This window comes from Platalea leucorodia (genome assembly GCF_965183815.1).
Source record: "Platalea leucorodia genome assembly, chromosome: 8".
NCBI lineage: Eukaryota > Metazoa > Chordata > Aves > Pelecaniformes > Threskiornithidae > Platalea > Platalea leucorodia.
In genome coordinates, this window is record NC_138830.1 from 49051844 (window position 1) to 49072346 (window position 20503).

General features: G+C 35.3%; 1 protein-coding gene across 1 annotated transcript in view; it reads left to right on the forward strand.

The window, feature by feature from the left end:
- Nucleotides 1–20503, forward strand: part of CDH8 (cadherin 8) — a gene marked incomplete at both ends in the record, with an annotated part of 135265 nt that overhangs the window by 64741 nt on the left and 50021 nt on the right. The window contains 4 exons of the mRNA XM_082319601.1: nucleotides 4921–5088; nucleotides 8879–9066; nucleotides 11804–12057; nucleotides 19243–19379. Coding sequence (XP_082175727.1) covers nucleotides 4921–5088; nucleotides 8879–9066; nucleotides 11804–12057; nucleotides 19243–19379 — 747 coding nt within the window. The remainder of the gene's footprint in view (nucleotides 1–4920; nucleotides 5089–8878; nucleotides 9067–11803; nucleotides 12058–19242; nucleotides 19380–20503) is intronic.

A 20503-nucleotide genomic window follows, 5' to 3' on the forward strand; every position in this document is an offset into this window, starting at 1 on the left:
AGAGGATCCATAGCCAAATTATGATGCAGGTGTCTGTTCCATGGTTGTACTATATGTCCATTGAATGTTTTCACAGGACTACGGTTTGTGAAATATTTTAGAGTACACAGAGCTAAAGCTTTATCTTAGACAATATGGAGGGAAGGGACCTCAAGCGAGAATGCAACGAGCACCTTTGCCCCAAAAAAGGACCAGGTTTATCCCTTCTCCTTCTTAATAGACATTTGTCTGATAGGTTCTTAAAAACTTTCGGTAATGAAAACACTAAAAATTCTACAGGCGGCCTTCTCTGTACTCTACCTTCTCCATTAGAAAGTGTTCCCCTGATGTTTAACTGAAATCTCTCTTGCTGCAATTTAAACCCATTTTGTGGTTTATGTTTTAGGCCCATCGTTTCTTCTGTTATCCCCAGTGGAAAAGGAGAGTAGCTCCCAGTAATTTTTACATATTTGGCTGTAAAGTCTTCCCTCATACTTTCCTAACTATATCAATCAATTTTTTTCAAGACTGGACACACCATTCCAGCTGCAGTCTTGCCAGTATGAGTGAACTGGAAGGATAATTCCACAGTTCTTCCATATAACATACTAGCTAATATACCAGGAAATGTTTGAGCGTTTTTATCAGCAAAACGCTGCTGACTCATATTCAGCTCGTTTTGACTCCACATTCTTTTCTGTCTTGTGAGTCATCTGCTCTATTGTAATTGTGAAGTTAATTGTTTCATCCACACAAAATACTTTTTACTTGCCAAATTGAGTTGCATCCTGCTTTTTTAGACTATCCGATTTCTCAAAATTGTTTTGAACTCTAATCCTGTTCTTCCAGTACTTCCAGTGGCTCCCAACTTTGTGTCATCTGAAAGGCTTCATAAGTTCTTCCTGTTTTCCATCATTCAGGAAATATTGAATGATGCTATAAGCAGAACAAACCCTATGAACCACTTCATCCATCTATCCACTTTGACAGTAAGCCATTGATAACTGTTCTGAATACAGTCTTCCAACAAGCGTCTACCGGCCTTACATTAGTTTACAGTAATTGTTGTCCCTCGCTTTTAAACTACTCTCCTGTTTGGCATATATCATTTTCATCCATCATAGCATGCTGAAAGTGATTATGTTTTTATTTTCGATTTGTTTCTGGGTTGAATTGAAGTAGAGCAGGTTGAATGCTCAATGAGTTAATGTTCTGTGTGCTGTATGCGTATTAGTATTTTGTGAGACTGAATTATTTTCTAAAAATAGATTGAAAGTTTCAGTACTTCCTGTGAGCCCAGCCTGAGAACTGGTGAATAAAGCAAAAGAACAAATAAATATCCTTGAAATTCTCTATGCATAACTCTCCTAGTCTGTCTTTGTCTCGATCACATCCTCGCTAGGTGAGAATGGAGCCTTTTTGTGTTTATTAATTTGTCTCATAAGATACTGACACTTCTCTTTTGCTGACCTCCATTCTATAGATTCTGAATATAGAAATACTGGTGGTAACAATCAGCCTGTGTAATTTGGATATATTTGATGTTTAAAAACCTTCAGCTCCTCTTGTAGTAATTAGAACAGTAAATTTCTTTTTAGCTTTTTATTGTGTTTGAAATTGAAACTTGACTTTGACTCTCAGCTTCTGGCAAATGGTTTATGGGCTGAGACAGCAGATAGAAATATGTATAAAACTATTGAAATAACAGGTTTTGCTAGTATGTTTATACAGAATAAAACCCCAATTTTTATGTCTTAAAAGTCAGAAACTGTAGTTCTGATTTAGGCACTTTTTAAGGTATTTAATCTTTCTGATATCTTTCAAACCATAGGCAAGGACTAGACTGTTCCATACACTAAGAGACAAATCAAAATGCATGTCTAGGAAAAATCACTTTATTGAACTAATTAACTTGTCTCAAAGGAAACTGCAGAATACAAAATGTGGCATCTTATACAAGTCATCTGTAGGCTAGACTTAACTATGTAACTTAGGATAAAAAAAACCCAAACAAACAAGGGAAACACTGCCTAAAAAATAACAATACAGGAAAAGTTATAGTAGGCTTAATAGAAAACCTATTGAAGTAAGGTTTCACTGATTAGTGAAAAAAATTAATATGGACCAAATTCTGATACCCTAAGTTTGCCTTAGCATCCTTTTTATGAGTCATCTCATAACAGTAGAATTTTTCACAGAATACATCATTATTATTCCTAAATAGTAGGCCAATCAGTCCAAACCAGTCGCAACTGTCAAATGCTTTTAGAAATTAATATCATTTACTCTCCTTACCCAGGCTACTATGGAGGAAATGGCCCTACTCTTTTACTGGATGTATTTTGCACCTATCACATCTGATAAATGTTTATTATTGTCTTCTGGGTTTTACTGTTCCCCGTTTTCATTCAAAAAATTTAACAGAAGCATGTTCTTCAATGTTTTGCAGAACAACTTATGTCCCCTCCTATAGATGGTATAGAATAGTTAAATTACACAAATGTTGTACTTCAGGGCTGCTTCATTGGCTTTACAAGCCCTGGATTACATTGTATTTGTCAGGGGCCTGAGCATAACCTCCTTCAAGGAGTTAGTTGGTTAAGTTTAGAAGCGTAACTGGCTGCATCCAAGGTCAGCTCCTTTGCTGATACGAGCTGTTGTGAAGAAAGCTGCATGCAGGGGCTGCCCCTCCTTTTCCTTGGGAGCTGCTTTTAGGCTGAGGCTCTACTGCTGGCCCCCAGCTGTGCTACATCTGCGCCTGGGCTCCTATTTTCTGCTTCTGACCCAGATCCAGACCCTCCAGCTGGGTTTCCTGGCCTGGCCTCAGACCAGCCTTGTTCCTGTGGACTCGCTGGGTGATCATCAGACTCTGGCTCAGCCTGGCCACTGTCTCTGGATCTGAGTGGGACCCTGACTTGCCACCCTGCAGGCTGGCTCCTTGTTGGTGAGGTCACTGCTCCTGCCTGCCATGTTTCCACACTCGGCTCCCAACTCACCTGTAACTGCAATGCAGCTGGCCTTGCTACTCCTAACCCCACTTACCACATGTTGGAATGAAAAATCACTGATTACATATTGAGTTCCTTGGGAACAAGAGATTACTCTGGCTTGGCAGTTGCAGATATAAGATAAAGGTTTCATTTTCATCCAGAATTATATTTATAAAATATGTAGGACAACCACCCAAAATATTTTATGGAAAACATTTATAAAAGTGTAGGTTACAAGACTGATACTATGTTATGTTTTATGTAGCAAGCATATTGCTTTATTCTAAATGCCTTACACCCCCTTGCTCTTAGCTTGGTCCTGTACTCAGCCAAGAAAAGAAGGTCTGATCAGATTCTTAGTATTAAAACATTAAAGATAAATGGATTCTAAAATTTACTAAAATGCATCTCAATTAATGATAAAGACTAGGAACATTTATTTAGTCACCATAAATGCACAAATAGATAATCTCAGCATTTCAGCCAGAGTATAATTTCTAAGAAGCTTATTTAATTGAAACTCTCTCATGTGAAAGAAAAAGAGCTATTTGAAGTCTCCACAGCTATGCTAGTCCCAATAGAGAAATCAAGACTAATAGATTCATATTAAGTATTGATTGACATCTAAAAAATTCTGACAATACTTAACAAAGAACAGGTAAAAAAAAATTCAGCGTGAGCTAATGAAATATATGATCAGGCCCAGCAACAGGTATGTATGATCCAGGGTGTGAACTTGGCCACTCTATTCAACATGCAAATCTTAACAAATATACAGCACAATATAGAATTCTTACCTTCTTTTTTTTAATTATTTCTGAAGACTTGGTGAGTTACTGTCAATGTCTGCCTATAAACTGCGTCCTTCAGCTCTGAGTACAGGCCCATGAAAAGAGACACTCTTTATGCCTCATAAGAACCCTCAAGCACCATGGTTTAAAGGAACCACTGCAATGGTGGATTCAATTCCCCTCGGCACTCTTACACTCCACTTAACCACTAAGAAAATTCAGTAACTTGAACTTTGTGCTCTCTTTCCATGGATAATTTTTTTTTTTTTTTTTTAAATAGAATTCAAAAACAGGATTAAAAGAAAAAAATGCCATATTTCAATTTAACAGAAGTTTTGGAAAGAGAAAAAGATTTTATTATTTCTTCTGTTAGATGTCCATGAAATCTATAGGAGTTTGCAGTGGATCTGGCCCCATATTTAATTTGACTGTCCCTTGCAGGTGTCTTCCTGCTAGCCCACTGACATTTTATATTTCGATATACTACAGATCATTTTAGTTCTCTTATCTTTAAAAACTTCTAATAAAGTAGATGATAGCAGCTTACTGAGATCATTGTCCAACCAGTGGCCCTCCTAGAGTAGGGACAACGGAGTGACTTTATGATTTTGCAGTACTGGTGACTATGCTGAAAGACATGCTGTCATTCTCCAGTAGAAGTTTGGGCACTCGATTTAGGACTTAAGGGTACAACTGTAGCCTGCGTTATATACAAGAGCAGATTAAGTAATGGTTTTGGTTTTAAAATATTTGAAACAATCTGACAGATATGGTTAACAGTGTTTACAGATTAAGTTTACCATGTGGTTGTCTTCCGTTTGTGAATTCTGTGGGGAAACGATGGATTTCTGTGGAAGGTAGGACAGAAATCAAAAAGTTTAACAGGAAAAAAATGTAATAAGTAATATGTATCGCAGGTATGATTAATTCTTGGGTTTTGGACCACAATGTCATTGCACTTTCAATTCATTCAAGGTAGGTGACCTGTAATATATTTTTTTGAAAATCTCAAATTCTTCTTTATCCTTGGTACTAATAGGCAACTTAACTGGACCTTTAGCAGTTCAATTTTTATACCAATATTTACATATATCCATGAAAGTAGCTGCAAAACTGAGTTTGGGTCTGTACCTGACTTTTTTTCCCCCCGATTATTGTAGCTATAATTAAAACAGCTCTTCCCAACATGGACAGAGAAGCCAAAGAAGAATACTTTGTGGTCATCCAAGCAAAGGACATGGGAGGACATATGGGTGGACTCTCTGGAACTACAACAGTGACAATTACACTCACTGATGTTAATGACAATCCTCCTAAGTTTGCACAGAGTAAGTGCCTTTATGTGTATGTGTTCTCCTATATAAAAGAGTAATATAGTGCTGCTTTTTTTTTTTTTTTATCGAGCTCTTTTTTTTATCATCATATTGCCTGGGTTTGTAATGTAATTTAAAAATATGTAGCTGCTACTAGAGAAAGATTAATAGTCCTCTGCCTGATTAAGAGCTTAGGAAAGAGGGAGTTACATCCATACCAGTGTACACAGCTGTCTGTCTTCCTTGTTACCCCTCTTATATCCACACAAAAGGGCTTGGGGACTTTTTTTCATATACTTATTTGCTTCCAGTGCAATTGTTTCTAAGTGCTAGTTAAGTTGCTGTTACATGTGCTTCCATCTCATGCAGACAAGTGACACCACCAGTAAAAGACATATATAACTGATAAAAGAAATAAAGGTTTGACTAATTGGGTAATAGTGAAGAAAACAAAGAAAATAAGTCTGAGTCTAGATGATTGTTGATCTTTAATTCAAAATCCATATTTACTACTGTGGTTCCAATGGATATCTTGCTGGGCTAGGTTAAAATGATTTGGCATCCTGCTGAGATTCTCTACAAGCTTTGTAGTCTATTTCAAAGATGAAGGCGAAAAAAAGAAGAGGGAAGAGCATAATGACTGGATCAATTTTGTTTGGAACAGGTGCAATCTAATGCACTATTAGAAACTTATCTTTCTATCCAGCTTGTTCTGAAAAACTAAAGTTGTAAGGTATTAAGAGTCTGCTTTGAGGTTGGAGAATGTTCACATCTAGACTTTGGATCATTTTTACTTTATTAGAAGCATGTTTTTCTAACAAGCTACTTATGCACCCAATGTAAAATTAATTCTTTTCCACATATGTATGACTTGAAGTCCACTTTTGCCCTGTTCTGAAGATGCAAAGAGTGAAATGGGTTTGTCCTAGTAATCAGCATGCGATAAATACTCTCCTATAGTCTAGAAAATGCACATACAGATATAGAGAGAGAAAAAATATAAAATAAATAAGCAGAGGTAAAAGCTTATTTGCAAAATATGTATTTTATTTCCTCATCTTAGTGATTTTTAACCGATAAACACTCTGTGCACAGTAAAATGTTTTCTCTCATTATAAAATAAGAAATGCATAAATTTTTTACTTCATATCACATTGCATTGCTTGCACTTGTGTAGTAGTGCTTTCCAACATAAGATGACAGTTTCCCTAATAATGTAAACATCTGTAGATGAGACTCCTGGCTGAACTGTATCACCAGAATGCAGAGGGACATTTCTTTTAGACCTGCAATGTGCTGTAGCTCTAACTCTGTGACTACAGATCTACTTTTGCCAGCTTACCTGGCTTTTATATTTGTATCAGCACTTTCTGTCTCAAAAAGCCTTTGGCTGCCAGTATGAAAAAAGCAGATCAGAAAATCAGCAACACAACTGGTGCTAATTGGTACATTTGCTGGAGGTCTCAGCAGGAAGCACAGGAGTGAATGCACACAGAGATGAAGCTGTACTTTCCCCGTGCAGTTTACTCATATCTGTTCTCCTGTAGTTTGGATACAGTGATGCATCGACTGGGTAGCATGAGGAAGACTGCACCACAGATCCCTGAAATATATTTTCTATATGGAAAATGTAGATTAGTTTTCCTTCAACAAAGAGTGAGTTGCTGTCTTTGAAGCTGTTATGGCTGGTGCATTCCAGTGCAGAATTCAAGCTACCATCCAGGAATCACCACCCTGTTATAACACTGATGATTACACAACGTCATTAGAAGAAAACTGCGTGTACTGTAACTTCGTATTATGTATATATTGCATTTAATGAGGATGAGCCATAGTAAATATTGTAACTGGATGTTATTACAAATTCTGCCTTTCAGAACTAAGTATTCATAGCATGCTGCCTAGCATTACAGATTAGTCATGACTCTGGCCTTGTACAAGAGCTGCTCAAGTCTTTAACATTTCTTTACACTGTTGAAGCACAGTTTGCATTTGCCTGGAAAGGAAAATAAGAAAGAATCAAACTTACAATAGAGCCTAACCAGAATGAAATAGAAATTCATAAGATGTAATACATGCTGCTTTCACAATAAATTGTAATGAACTCAGAAAGCAGGGTGTTTTATCGGTTTATTGTTTCCAGGCAGGACAGAAATGTATATTTATGGTTTGATTTCAAAGAGTGTTAGCCTCCTGGGTTTTAGAAATGAAAAAGATGAACTTTCACTATTTCTGTGATCTCTTTGAGATAATTTTAGAGGCATTTTATGAGTCACAGAAGTTTTTAACCTGGCAGTTTACCATAGGATTGTACTGAGAACTGTGCACTGCTGTTGAAAACCAAGGCTTTTCAAAGATGCATAATGTGGATTTTTGGTCAGCTCTGCACTATGACATCTTGACAGGACAATTTATAATTCTTGAGAGAATTTGTGTAAAAGAGTTGGCTGCATCCCAATAATTTTTTTTTGCAATATTTTATAAACTATCTTAATAAATCTGAGAGAAAAATACCAATTTAAAAATGCAATCAACTGTGTCTGGAGAGTCAAACCACAAGGTATGGACAGCAGTATAAATTATGAACACATAATTTAGTCTCCTGAGGCGCTTGATTGCTTTGGCTGCTCATTGTTTGTGAGCCGTTATGAATATTCTTGAGGAATCTTCATGATCTCCAAATTATCTCTAATAATTGAGCCTAGAAACATTAAAGGGAAAAAATATGTCACTTTGGGATAGACTATATGTATAGCTATGTCCTGATTTCAGGAAAAGAACAAGTCCAGAACCCTTTGTCAAAAACTATTTGAATGGTCTCATCTGCTAACCTTGAATTCCTTTTGGCTATTTTAACTACTAAGTAACACTGCAGTTGATTAGATCAGATATTAACCGTAGCTTCAGTAAGTGTAAATTACCAAGAGGTAAAAAAAAAAAGGCACTCCATAAAGAATTTTTGATGTAAAGCATGCATGTGTCTTCTGTTTTTCAGAGCACTGTTAAAAAGTGGGATATATAATAGTAAAATGGGTATTTTGAGTTTTCTCTTAATAAAATGCTTACCTAAAATAATATATTAAAAGTCCTAAATAGATTTTTGACACTTCTTAGGTCAGAAGGTTTGAAGAAAGTATTATAAAAAATAAAAATGCTGACAATTTGAATAGCACTTTCTAGTGGATTTTAGTCTAACCCTGCAACCAAATAGTGAATACGGTAATGATTGCTATGAAAAGCAGTTGTTTCCTTTAAAACATAAATTTTGGGAGTTTTCTTAAATGTTTCTTAATTAGTTTCTTACCACAAAAGGGAGGTGGAAGGGGTTAAACAAACAAAACCAAATCAAATTAAAAGGGCCAAAACAGTAGTAAAGATCTGAAATTGTATAAGGTATCTTTAAAGTATTAGACCAGTTTTCTGCAGAGTAAAAGCCAAAGTTTCATAGTTGAATTCTAACTACACGTCTGCAAATAAAACGGTAAGTTCAACAGTGTCTGCAGTAGAGAATGTTGCATACTTTCAGTGTTAAAAGTAGCTTAATATTTATGTTTGCCAACATTAAGCATCCCTGCAAGGGAGAAGCAGGATGCTACTGTAATGAAAAGAACATTCACGCACAGTAAACTGAGTATTCCTGTATAAGGAACACATTTTGCTGCTTTCAGTAAATAACTTGTGTAAATGTGGTTTGTATCAGTTGCACATCTCAAGAGTTTGCATTGGGGAAGTATAAACAAATGAAGAGCACACAAGAGATACTGGAATCAGGTGTAATGTTTAGTCTTTTCCTCTTATTTGTAAGGTCTGTATCACTTCTCAGTAATGGAAGATGTTGCTCTTGGTGAACCAATAGGAAGGGTGAAAGCAAATGACCTGGATATTGGAGAAAATGCTAAATCATCCTATGATATTATTGAAGGAGATGGAATGGATATATTTGAAATTACTACAGATGCCCAAACTCAGGACGGCATTATTAGAGTGAGAAAGGTAAATGGTATCTCTGTTAAAAAAAAAATGTTTATTGTACACACAACGACCCAGCCAGACTGTACTCTGTGCGAAGATGCTGGATTTCCAAGGATTCTTTTGTCTATGGGTGAGGTGTCAAGCCAGTGAAGTGATAAAAGAGGGATGTATTAGCCATGTCCCTCAAAATTGCCATTTAGGTGACAACTGGGGAGACAACCACGGAAGTATTTTCGGTGCTGGGAATGTGTTAATCTTGCCTGGGCTTCCACGTGGTTAAATCATACAGGTTTTGCTTCCTTGGTTCCAAAGGAGAAGAGTAGATTAGAATCTGCTTTGGTGGTGGTGTAAACTTCCATAAAATGTTGCCTGAGTATTCATCAAATACATTTTCTCTATTCTTTGATTTGCTGTATAGCTGGTCAAATACCATTCAGAGACAAAAAAATATAGTGTATTATTTAAATTACCTGATCTGTGAGAGGCTTAGTCTTCCATGCTTTCTCATGCTGAACTCTCTTTGCTCAATGAATAGTGATTTCCGTGAACCTTATCAAGGAGATCAGTACTGTTTCACATGAGAAGTGCCAAATTCAGGCCCTAAAGAAGGTTAAACTCTGTTACCTTTTCTATGCTTGTACAGTCTTGATGTATGCAAGGTGAGGTATTTGCATGTACACAACAGAGGGACAACCCAATTATATACAGAAATATGGGGAGAGACAGCATATCTTGAGCAAAACATGGCTAGTAAAGTCAATGAAACATAAACTGCAGATTTAATTTTCATTATTTTCTGGGGAAGGAGAAGAGAGCTGCTTCTCATGCTGTGTTCCAAAAAAGGATATTAATGTAATTTATAACACTGGCATAGAGGGTTTTAAATATGAAGCATAGAGCACTCTAAATGAATCTTTCTTTAAAAAAAAAAAAACACAAAACCAAAACAAAGACATTCCAGTGAAAAAAGAACAATCCAATGAGTACAGGTAATTAATATTCAACTTGTACCTGTAATTAAAGAGGTCAGGCAGAGAACCTGTCAAAAGTTTATATTTTCTGTTTCTCAGTGAGTAGGTCAGCACTGTAGATTTATAATAAAATTATGTATATTTATCTAAATGTAGATCTGTTTTCCTAAAGAGAAAATTATGATATACATCCCCCGATCTTCCTTACTGTTATTTATTGTATGCAGTGGCCTCTTCTGTAAACTAAGGCAATTAGCCTTTTGCCCCAGTTCTCTTGGCTTTATTTCGTAACTGAGTCTCTAACATAATGTTGTTTCATATATTCCTTTTGACAGCAATAATCATTTTGGTTCTACTACAGCAGATGATGTATGGAGGGTACTGTTCACCAACAGATTTTCTCCAGCATAAATTCATGGGTTTTAGACAATGCAGAGTAAATTTTCAATATGATATTCTGATTAAGCATGACTAAATGTATTGGGGTGCTGTCATTTCTGTAAAGCATATGAAAAGCAATTGAAGAAATTATATAGGAGCTATGATTGGCAAATTGTGAATATGCTGATTTATAAATCACCATTCATAATTACAAAAGCTTACTAATTTAAGAGCTGCTAAGGAAGCAAAGTTTTCTCATGTTTACTAGAATTTGTGAAAAAGAGCAAATCCCATTAGAGCTTGATTCATACCTGAAAAAAATCAACAAAATTTGAAAGTATACATATTGAAGGCTTTGACAGACTTCCTGAAGGTCCCTATTTGTGCTCTTGCTGGTATTTGCATTGCAGATTCAGAGTTTCTATGTCCTTTTCTTTTTATCCCTGGGACATTGTAATGCAAATCTTAATATCTTTCCAATGCTTGGCAATTTGCATCTTTGAAATTTGAATCATTGTGAGACACAAGAGAATTATATAGTGAATATACTGATGTGCTTCAAGACACAAACTTGAATCTCCTATAATGAAAAATTCTAATATTCAAAAGTGTCACAGATTTGGTTTTTATTTGGTATTTCATTCCTTTAAATCCCCTGTGTTTTCATCTTTTATGTTTTAATATGGAACTCTAAAATAGTAAAAACAATGGTGACATGGCAGGTATATTGATAGAATAAAGTAATCGGTTTCGTGTTTCTCTCTCTGAAAAAAAAATAAGATACAGAAATAGGAATTGCTACAGTTTTAAGAAATTCCTGAGAGATGTCTACCTCATTTACCCCTATAAACAGAAATGCAGAGTTACCTGAAGTGCAATAATACCGAAGTACTTTCTTATATGATTAGCTCTACATTTTTCCACATATTGCCTGTCATGTCCAACAAATAATAATTGCTAGTTCTTTGCATTTCTCACATTGTTCTGGAAGTAATAAAATATTTATTCTTTGTGCAGCTAGTATAATTTTTTTTTCTTATCTCCAGCTAACAAAGCACTGATTAAGTGCATGATTAGTATGCAAGTCATGCCATCACCAACAAATTTGTAGTATTTATCTGATATGTAATTGTAATGGTATAATTCATGAGAGAGAATATTTTGGTAAATTTCTTGTGAAAAGCAAGAAAACAAAGAGTCTTGTTTTCTCTGAGGCTGGTTAATAAACAGATATCAATATATGCCTAGAAAATTTGGAGGTTGGATTTCTGGGAGTGGGAAGCGATTGCATTAAAACTCATTGAATGTGCTTAAATGCACATAACTTTCATCCATCAGCATTATATTAATTTGTTCTTTCTCTGTGGCCATTAGTAAAAGACATTTATCTTTGTCATTCTTAACAGCCACTGGACTTTGAGACCAAAAAATCCTATACTCTGAGGGTAGAAGCAGCCAACATTCATATTGATCCTCGCTTCATCAGTGGAGGACCATTCAAGGATACAGCAACAGTAAAAATTGTAGTAGAGGATGCTGATGAGCCACCAGTCTTTTCATCACCTACTTACCTACTGGAAGTGCATGAAAATGCTGCTATTAACTCTGTGATTGGTCAGGTGACTGCCCATGACCCCGATGCGTCTTCCAGTCCTATAAGGTAGTGCTGCTTTAAAGTTCTCTTTGAAAAAACTGCTGGCAGAATACTAAGTGTATTTTCCCCTACATTGTATGACACTGTTCTCATGCTGTTTTATTTCTATGAAAATGCTTGTATAGGATTTGTTTTATGATGTTAGATTTATCAGTGCAGATCATTTTCAAAATCACAAAAATGCTCCTTGCCACATGAGTAGTCTTATGAAACAGTAGGAATGCAATGAAAATAAGACATAGGGTGTATATGGTCAGATGGGGTTGAATCATCAGTGTGTGTCTCTGCAGTTATTTTAAATAATCCACTAGTGTCTGCACTAACAATACTGAGTTTGTTCCATGTAGCGGTAAGGTTGTCAAAACATATTTTGTATTCTTTTGGGTAAAGCCATTCCTGGTTTAAAGATATAAAGTCAGAGATGATTATGCCCATATGACTTTTGCATCTTCGATTTACAATATTTTCACTTTTTGATCTAACTTGAACAAAATCTGTTATTCCAGTTTCATCAGATCAGAGTTTTCTATCTCATTTTGATGAGCACACATCTTCCCCTTCCCTTTGTAACAGTTAGTATGGTATGATGCGAGTGTTCCCAAAACACGTTTTGCTATGTATAGTACTGCCCGCTAAAAGCATTATGAAAACAAACACCAAAATGTCAAATTCATAGTAAAGGTATATTTGGAGAGAGTCTATTTAATAATAATCGTCATTGTACATTACTGCCTTAGGGTATTTAAGCTTCGCAAACAGTCTTTAGTATTGTGAGGTTGATACTAATTGTTCTAATGTATCACTTAAGACCGCTTTCTAATCATTGTTTACATCAGATTTGTTGGAGAGCCAAACATTAAACCTTTATTTATGCATGTTGCTATCATATTTTAGTATTTTCAGAATTAGAAATTCAGAATTTCCAGCATGGTTGGATGTATTAGAACTTATGTATGAAGATGTTGGAGAGTATGTTGGAGTCTCTCATTTCTAAATCATCCTTTCATATCTAGCTAAACATAGCATTATCTATCACAGATTTCTATACAAATTAATCGATTAATATATTTTCTACTGCAGCACACAACCCAGACAGTGTTAATAGGCACCGAATTTATTTTCTTATCAGAGAAGCTCTCAGGGTGATCAAAGATGGTAATCTGATCATAGAAATGGGAAATAAATGAGGGTAGTTACCCAGGTTAGAAAAATGTTATGTAAACAAAGAAAAAAAGTAATATAAAATGCACAGAGTTTGATCTATCACAATTTAAGCAGTGGCTCCACCTCTAATTGTATTACTGCTGTCCACTGGTATCTGTGAAACAGGGCTTGCACTGCCGCTACAAAGACGGGGTCTTCTGAAAGATGTGTGAGACAGCCAGGGTGGCAGCAAGTTGGCTTTCTTCCCTCTATTGCAACTCGATAGTAATTTCTCTTTCAATTTAACCTTAGTTCCTTCCCTCTACCCTGTTCTGCTTTGCTCTTGGCTCGGTCCTGTGCTCCTCTGCCTCTTGATTGTGTCCCCTTTCTTCCTCATCTCAGCCTGACCTCGACTCTGCTTCAGTTTTACCTTCGCTATTTTTCCAGTCTTGTTCTGTTTCCCTGAATTCTTTTCTAGTCCTGCCCCAAACTCCTAATCATTTAGATCAGCTGCAAACCTACCTATGTTCTAAAATTGAGCCTCTCTATTCTATCTTTATATATCCAAGTGCAAAAAGTTGAACTGAGTAAAATATTTACTTCATTTCCATTTTTTCATCATTTTATAGATCAAGATATTTTCAAACTTTTAGAAGCAAAGAATATTTTATATGTGCAAACTGAGTTAGAATGTTATTACTTATCAAGTCATGTAGAAACAATTGATACACATGAAAGAGAATGGCCAAAATTCATTACATTTAAACAAAAAGGTAATTACTTAGTGTGATTTATATCTTCATTAAAAATATATGCAATACTTTATAAAATTTAATTTTTCTACGGTAATGGCTTGACAGCTAATTTAGGAATATACAGAGCTCAATTTTCTATGCAACTTTTTGTTTGCTCACCTGATTAACTTGGCTTTATCTGGGATATCTCTGGAAAGTGCATATTCCTTTTTTTCATTTTTTGCATGAAAAATATTTTAAGACAAAAAAAAGAGATTTCAAGTTAGTAATTCTACTATTATGTGTGCAAAAATATTCATCAGAGACAAGTAGGGAGCAGAAATGCAGTTACTTTCTTTCCAATTCAGAATAAAACTGGAACGTGGCAGGTTCTAACAAAAATATGTGGAAGCATTGTTTTGTTGGATTAGAATGTTTCATTTTGATTGTATATTTCATTGTGCATTTCCAGTGTTTACTCTGTTATTGTATCACATATATGATGTAAATTTTATGTATATGTTCTATGATGCACTTTCAAAAATACTAAACGTAAGTTAAAAATTTGAAAAACAGAATTAAAACATTCTGTTCTAAAAATAGTGGACTGTTTTAATACTGCCTGGCCATTTTCAAGTGTATTTTTTTCTTTAAAACAGAATTTTAGGAGACAACAACCAATTGCATTTGAAGGAAATTATATTTTTCAATAGATATCTGTTCTATCAATATTTTGGTTAGACAGAGCTTTTGTGTACATTTGTTATAAAAACCCTAGCAACATGAACAAAAATATGAATCACCTTAAGTGCTACCAATACCACATCTGCTGCACGTTAGTCTTGTACACAAAGGCTCAGTAAACTCAGAGTGCTGCAGTACCATAAATGAAATAAAACTTGGATATCTCTGAACGTGGAAATAGTCTGATAATTGAGTCATGAGACAAAACACTAAAGAATTTAGAAAAGTTATTATAGGAAACAGCCTGGAAAGAAACTTCTCCTGTGTTTTTTTTTGTTTTTTTTTTTTAAAGTTTAACCTCCTTTCTGTCCAATACAACGGTACTTTGGTTTTTATGCTTGCTTAGAAGAGATGAAACATATTCTCTGATCTTTTCATCACTTGATCTCAAAGGTATGAAGGCTATCATAGATTTACAAGCAGGTGTGTAGATGGGTTACCCGTCTGGTTCTGAATGTGCCCCCCTTATGGAAATACCTGAAGAGGGTTATTTAGCAATGTCTTGTGTCAAATATGGAATTTTGGCAGTGGTTATTAGTCTGAAATCTATGTATTGGCCAAAGAAATTTAGACACCTTTAGATGGATGGGACTAAAGGATGCATATGTTGTATGGGACTTTTCTCATTGCTGTTGAGCCCTAATTGTGGATAAGCAAAGGCATCTTTGAATGGCTAAGTGATAATATGATACTTGGCTGAATTATGCTTTCATCATGCATTTCTCCAATGAATATGAACTATCTCTTCTTATCGGTTGTTAGCTTAGTCTAACTATATCGTATCTTTCATAACCCAGTATTTTTAAAATGAGCAGCAGAATTTCTCTTTTATCTTTATTTGCTATTCTGCTGTGCATGTTGCTTAAGGGCCTGTCTCACTTTTAAGCCTGATGGTGAAAAGGGTTTATGAATTTGGCTAATAATTGTAAACATGGTCAGTAGTTCGTCTTATTCTAGCCTAGTCATTTCAGAAGCATGTGTCAGTGGCTCACATCTTACCATATCTAGACCGCATGCACCTCTCTTGGGAAAGGGACCCAGTGAATTCAGGTAAGCTAGTTGTAAGGCTTTACTGTTGTTATTTAGTAAGGGTGGCACATTCTGGCTTATAGTATAATTAGGCTTGAAAGATCATTATCTATTAGCATACATCTCTATTGATTCCAGTAGTACTTATTTGGTGTTTCTGTTGTTATTTTATAACCGTGGTCTATTTATCTGCAGTAAATTATCTTGGATAAAGCATGATACAAGTGCATAGAAAAAAGCATGGGTAATAACCTTTCTTCCTATACTGTATCTGCCCTCCTATAAATCACTGCCCTTCAGTGGCTTTCTCCGTGGAGAGATAAGCTTCACTGTGGCAGGTTTTCCCCGTTCATATCGACAGAGATTTCATCTTTGGCAGCAGTTGATCATTTTCTTAATTCACAGGAGGCCTTAAAAACCTAGATACTATTATTTTCTGCCTCCCTTATGGTGCAGCTGTTTATCTGTCACTAAGTAGCATGTCCGATCTGCCTGGCATTAATAAACAATGGTGATTTACCACTGATGAGGTATCAGTACTGTGATTCAAATCTCAGCAGGTGCAGCAAAAAAGGATTTCTGCTCTTGTTTACATTGGTGCAAATAAAGAATAGATCGAATTAAGTCATAACAGCAATAACAGTAGTGCAGGGGCAGGCCTGAGAATCATTTTAAGTCTTCTGTTAAACCGCTATGGGGTTGTTCCTATAATTGCCATAGCAGACCCAAAACTTTCCAATAACCTGTGCTGGGTTTATGGCAATTTCAAAAGATATTATTTCCCAAGATATTCTTTTCTCATTTTTAGAAAAATGTATGTTTTATGTATAGCTTATGGATCTGACAACTCATTCCCATTGAAAAGAGTTACAATACCATTATCATGAAAAGGAAACTGCAAATGTACTATTAGTTTTCCTCGGTTTACGACCCTGCAGATTTTATTTTTTATTTTTGTACCAAATATTCATCAAATTAAAATCAGGAGAGGGTTTTACCTCTTTGTAGAGCCATGTAACTTATGTTAAAAATGTTTCATTTTGAATGCTGGTTTTGCATTGTGAATAAATACTGTTGGGATGAGGTGAAATGCAATATAATAAACTCACAGATGTTACGCTCCCAGTTTTATAACTTCAAAAAATGTACTGCAGGAAGACTGTGAATGGAAGTTTAAAAAAGGATTGATCCTTAGAGAAAAACTGTGTCTTATCTCAGTGGAATTTATGTCAAGCCCAGGTCAACTAAACATTAAACAGCATATAAGCATTTCATATTTTATTTCTGTTGTGGACTGTAAAAATTTCATAAATGTTTGATATCAGCAGAGTTCTTTCTGCATCATTACATAAACATCAAGAATTAAAAGCTAGTTTTAAGTGATGACATCTTAAAAAAAGTTATCTTGATTGCTCTCTTTCTTGTATTTTCTTGAGTGAAATCTTAAACTCGTGAAAGTCTGCAAGATGTTTTTACTAACCTCACTAGTACCAGAATTTTACTTCTAATACTTTAATTGGAACTAGGGAGACATCAAAATAAGGTTAAGATACATTTTCAGAAATGATTGCCTGAAGTTAGGCACCTACAGCTTTATTCTTCCACACAAGTGACCTGATTTTCAGAGTTGCTGAGGATAGTACAATTCCCATTAAACCATTGAGAACTGAGTATGTGGAGCTCACTAGAAAATCAGTTTACTTGAATGTCCAAATATAGATGCACGTGCCTAGCTTTAGGTACATATATTTTGAATTTTACTTCATATTTTTTCTGGTACTCTTCTGAACTACTCATTTTTATGTGAGTAAAACTAGTTCTTCTCAGAGTTTAAAAACAGAAAACTTAAATGTCTAACAAATCCCATTTCTTAGTTAAACAGGGGTTTTCACTCTTAAGTCCATTAGTTGTTAAGTACCTTCCCAGTGTGATCATGCCAGCCTTGATCTTCAGTAACACAGTCGTTAAACATTTAAACATTAAGATTTTGATAAATCTTTGTAATTTACAATGAGTTTTTTGAAAGTGAATTGTATCTTACCGAGTGCATTGCACAGGCAATCTAATTGCAATGTATCTTTCATTCTAAATGCGAAAATATCTGACACTAAAATAAAAAATGGTGAACACCATAATCCTAAGCTTTGAAATCAGATCCTAATGCTATGTCTATCAAAATCAGTTGTGTTACGCTGGAATGAGCTTGAGTTCATCAGAATATGTTTATTGTAGCGTATAAAGGAACCTCTGAATCAGAACTTTTTTTGGAAATTGCTTATGATAAAGCATAAACCAGAATGGAATAACTGATTTTCAGATAACTGTGCCATTGTCACTGTAGCAAAATATGCTCTTGTTCTTTTATCAGTGAATTTAACAGCATATTTGCAAAAAGTAGAAACGTAATGAGAAACGAACAGGCTGAGTCACTTTTCTGACCACTATATAGTGTAATCCAGTCTGATACTGTATCCTAAGTCACCCTATTATGCCTAGATATAATGCAGAACAGATGTAAAAATTGTCAGTGCATGCTGTTAGGTTCTGTAATACATAGGCACAAAGGCTTAAAAGGCTTTTATATAAATCCACAATTAGGATTCAGTAAAACCCCTTGAAGTCAATTTTTGTTGAACCATATCAATAGTTTATCACTAAACGCTCTCATTTCGTACCTTTCCTGTCAAAGAATTGGAAGGCTTAATTTTGTGATATAGTTTCTTTTTGCGAATAATACATTAATAAAACAACTCTGAGAAAATGGACAAACATAACATCTTTCCTGGAGATCCTGTTCTGAGCTTTAAATCGTCATCCTGCTTAATGCACTGTTGGAGCAATCTACTGCAGCTCGCTCCCGTTGTCCGACTGGCTCTGGCTGGGCTGCATAATTTACCTGGGCATTCACATTTGCAAACTCTGACTACTTGTCAGATGAAACTTGTTTTGTTAAAAATCAGGGATGTCAATCCATGAAACAATCAGTCCTTCAGTGTTTGACGTGTTTTATAGGAAACTGGTGATTCACTAGTTACGTTCTGCCCACGGAGCTGCTTGAACCATAACCAAATAATATGCTTGGTGAACAGTTCATGCTTCATTAATCTGAAATTTATTGGTAAAATAATATTATTCAGCCCTTTTAAAAATAACCATGAAGCCCACCATTTTTGTGTGCTTAATACATTACTGTTGAAATTATCATCGGTTACTGTGAAATACCATAGAAACCGTCTAATAAATGTGATGGATTGTGTAATTAACTCTTGATCAGCACCGTTTTTCAAAGATGTTACCCAGTGAACCTGAGGGCATTTTATGACCTTCACACTGGGTATACAGCTAATTACTCCTTGGGCAATAATTATTAAGTTTTTGTAGTCTCAGTTTGTCATTTTGTCTTATAAATTATTATGCTATTGAGCTTCTCGATCCATTTGGCTATAAAACTGCAGCTCTCAGAGGGCTCCCTAAATTGTCTTGTGATTGTATGGATTACACCAGCTTCATTAAGTAGATTACAGGGATGTCTGTTTTGTAGGTTTTCCATTGATCGGCATACTGACCTTGAGAGACAGTTCAACATTAACGCAGAAGATGGGAAAATAACTTTGGCAACACCACTGGACAGAGAAACAAATATGTGGCACAACATAACTATTGTAGCTACTGAAACTAGTAAGTATTTGGGTTTAGAATGAATTTTAACAGCGTGTGCAGTGGAAACTGTATATAATTCAGTAAAAAGTAAAACACGTTGGATTTTTAAAGTACAGAATTTTTGAAAGAAAACGTCATTTCTGCTGAAGTTCCATTTCTTAGTTTTCAAAACTGCATTTTTTCAGTGAATACAGTAGTATAGATTTTGAAGAGATACATGAGTGCATTTGTATAGAGCATATAGAGTGTATGTAAAAAAATGTTTAAAAAAACCCAAAACCAAAGCCTTATATTTAGTTAGTTATATTAAGACAGGAAAAATAAAGCTTTGCTATTATAGAAGTAAATTGCAGACTCAACCCAGAAGTTCTTAACGCTGAGTGATATTATGTTTCAGTACCATAAATGATTAAGCACATGGGTAATGTTGCATGAAGGTAGTCCTATTTGATACATATGAATAAATTTACTCATATACAGCTATAGATCAGAACATGGATTGTTCAGATCCACAAAACTATGGTGACTGATCTGTACACCAAAGTCATTGGGAGCCAGGAGTGTCACCCTGTCTGGGAATATGGGTCCTAGATTTTAATCAAGAAGAATTCTTGATTAGTTTGGAATTGTAAGTGCTGCTGACAGGATCACATATGACAATATAATTTATTATTCATATTAGCACTGTATTTTAGGCTATACATTTGACATAAACATGTTGCAGCAAAAGAACAGATTCAGAACGTAGGTCTGTCCCCCCATATCGTTGTCTTAACTAAAACACAAACTATGGAAATGTTTCTGCTGATGTGTCTATTCTGCAGCCAGTGGTATGCATAATTCCCATACGCGCATACACACTTGACACATTGTTGTAAGAATATTTGTTGTCAGAGCCTGATGATCAGTGCTGCTAATTCTTGCGTGTAGAAAGTAGGGTGATGTTAATGCTTGCTTTTCCCCCAGAGTATCTTTTCTAAAGGATATAGTATTATGATACAGAACTTTTAATGCTCAGTTTCATAATACTGTAGCTATGAACATAATGAATGGGAGGATAAAATACACTTATTTGGCCCATTTTTGTTGTGGTACTTGTTTTCAAAACCGAACATGTTAGGAGTCTGTGACAGGGAAGTGAA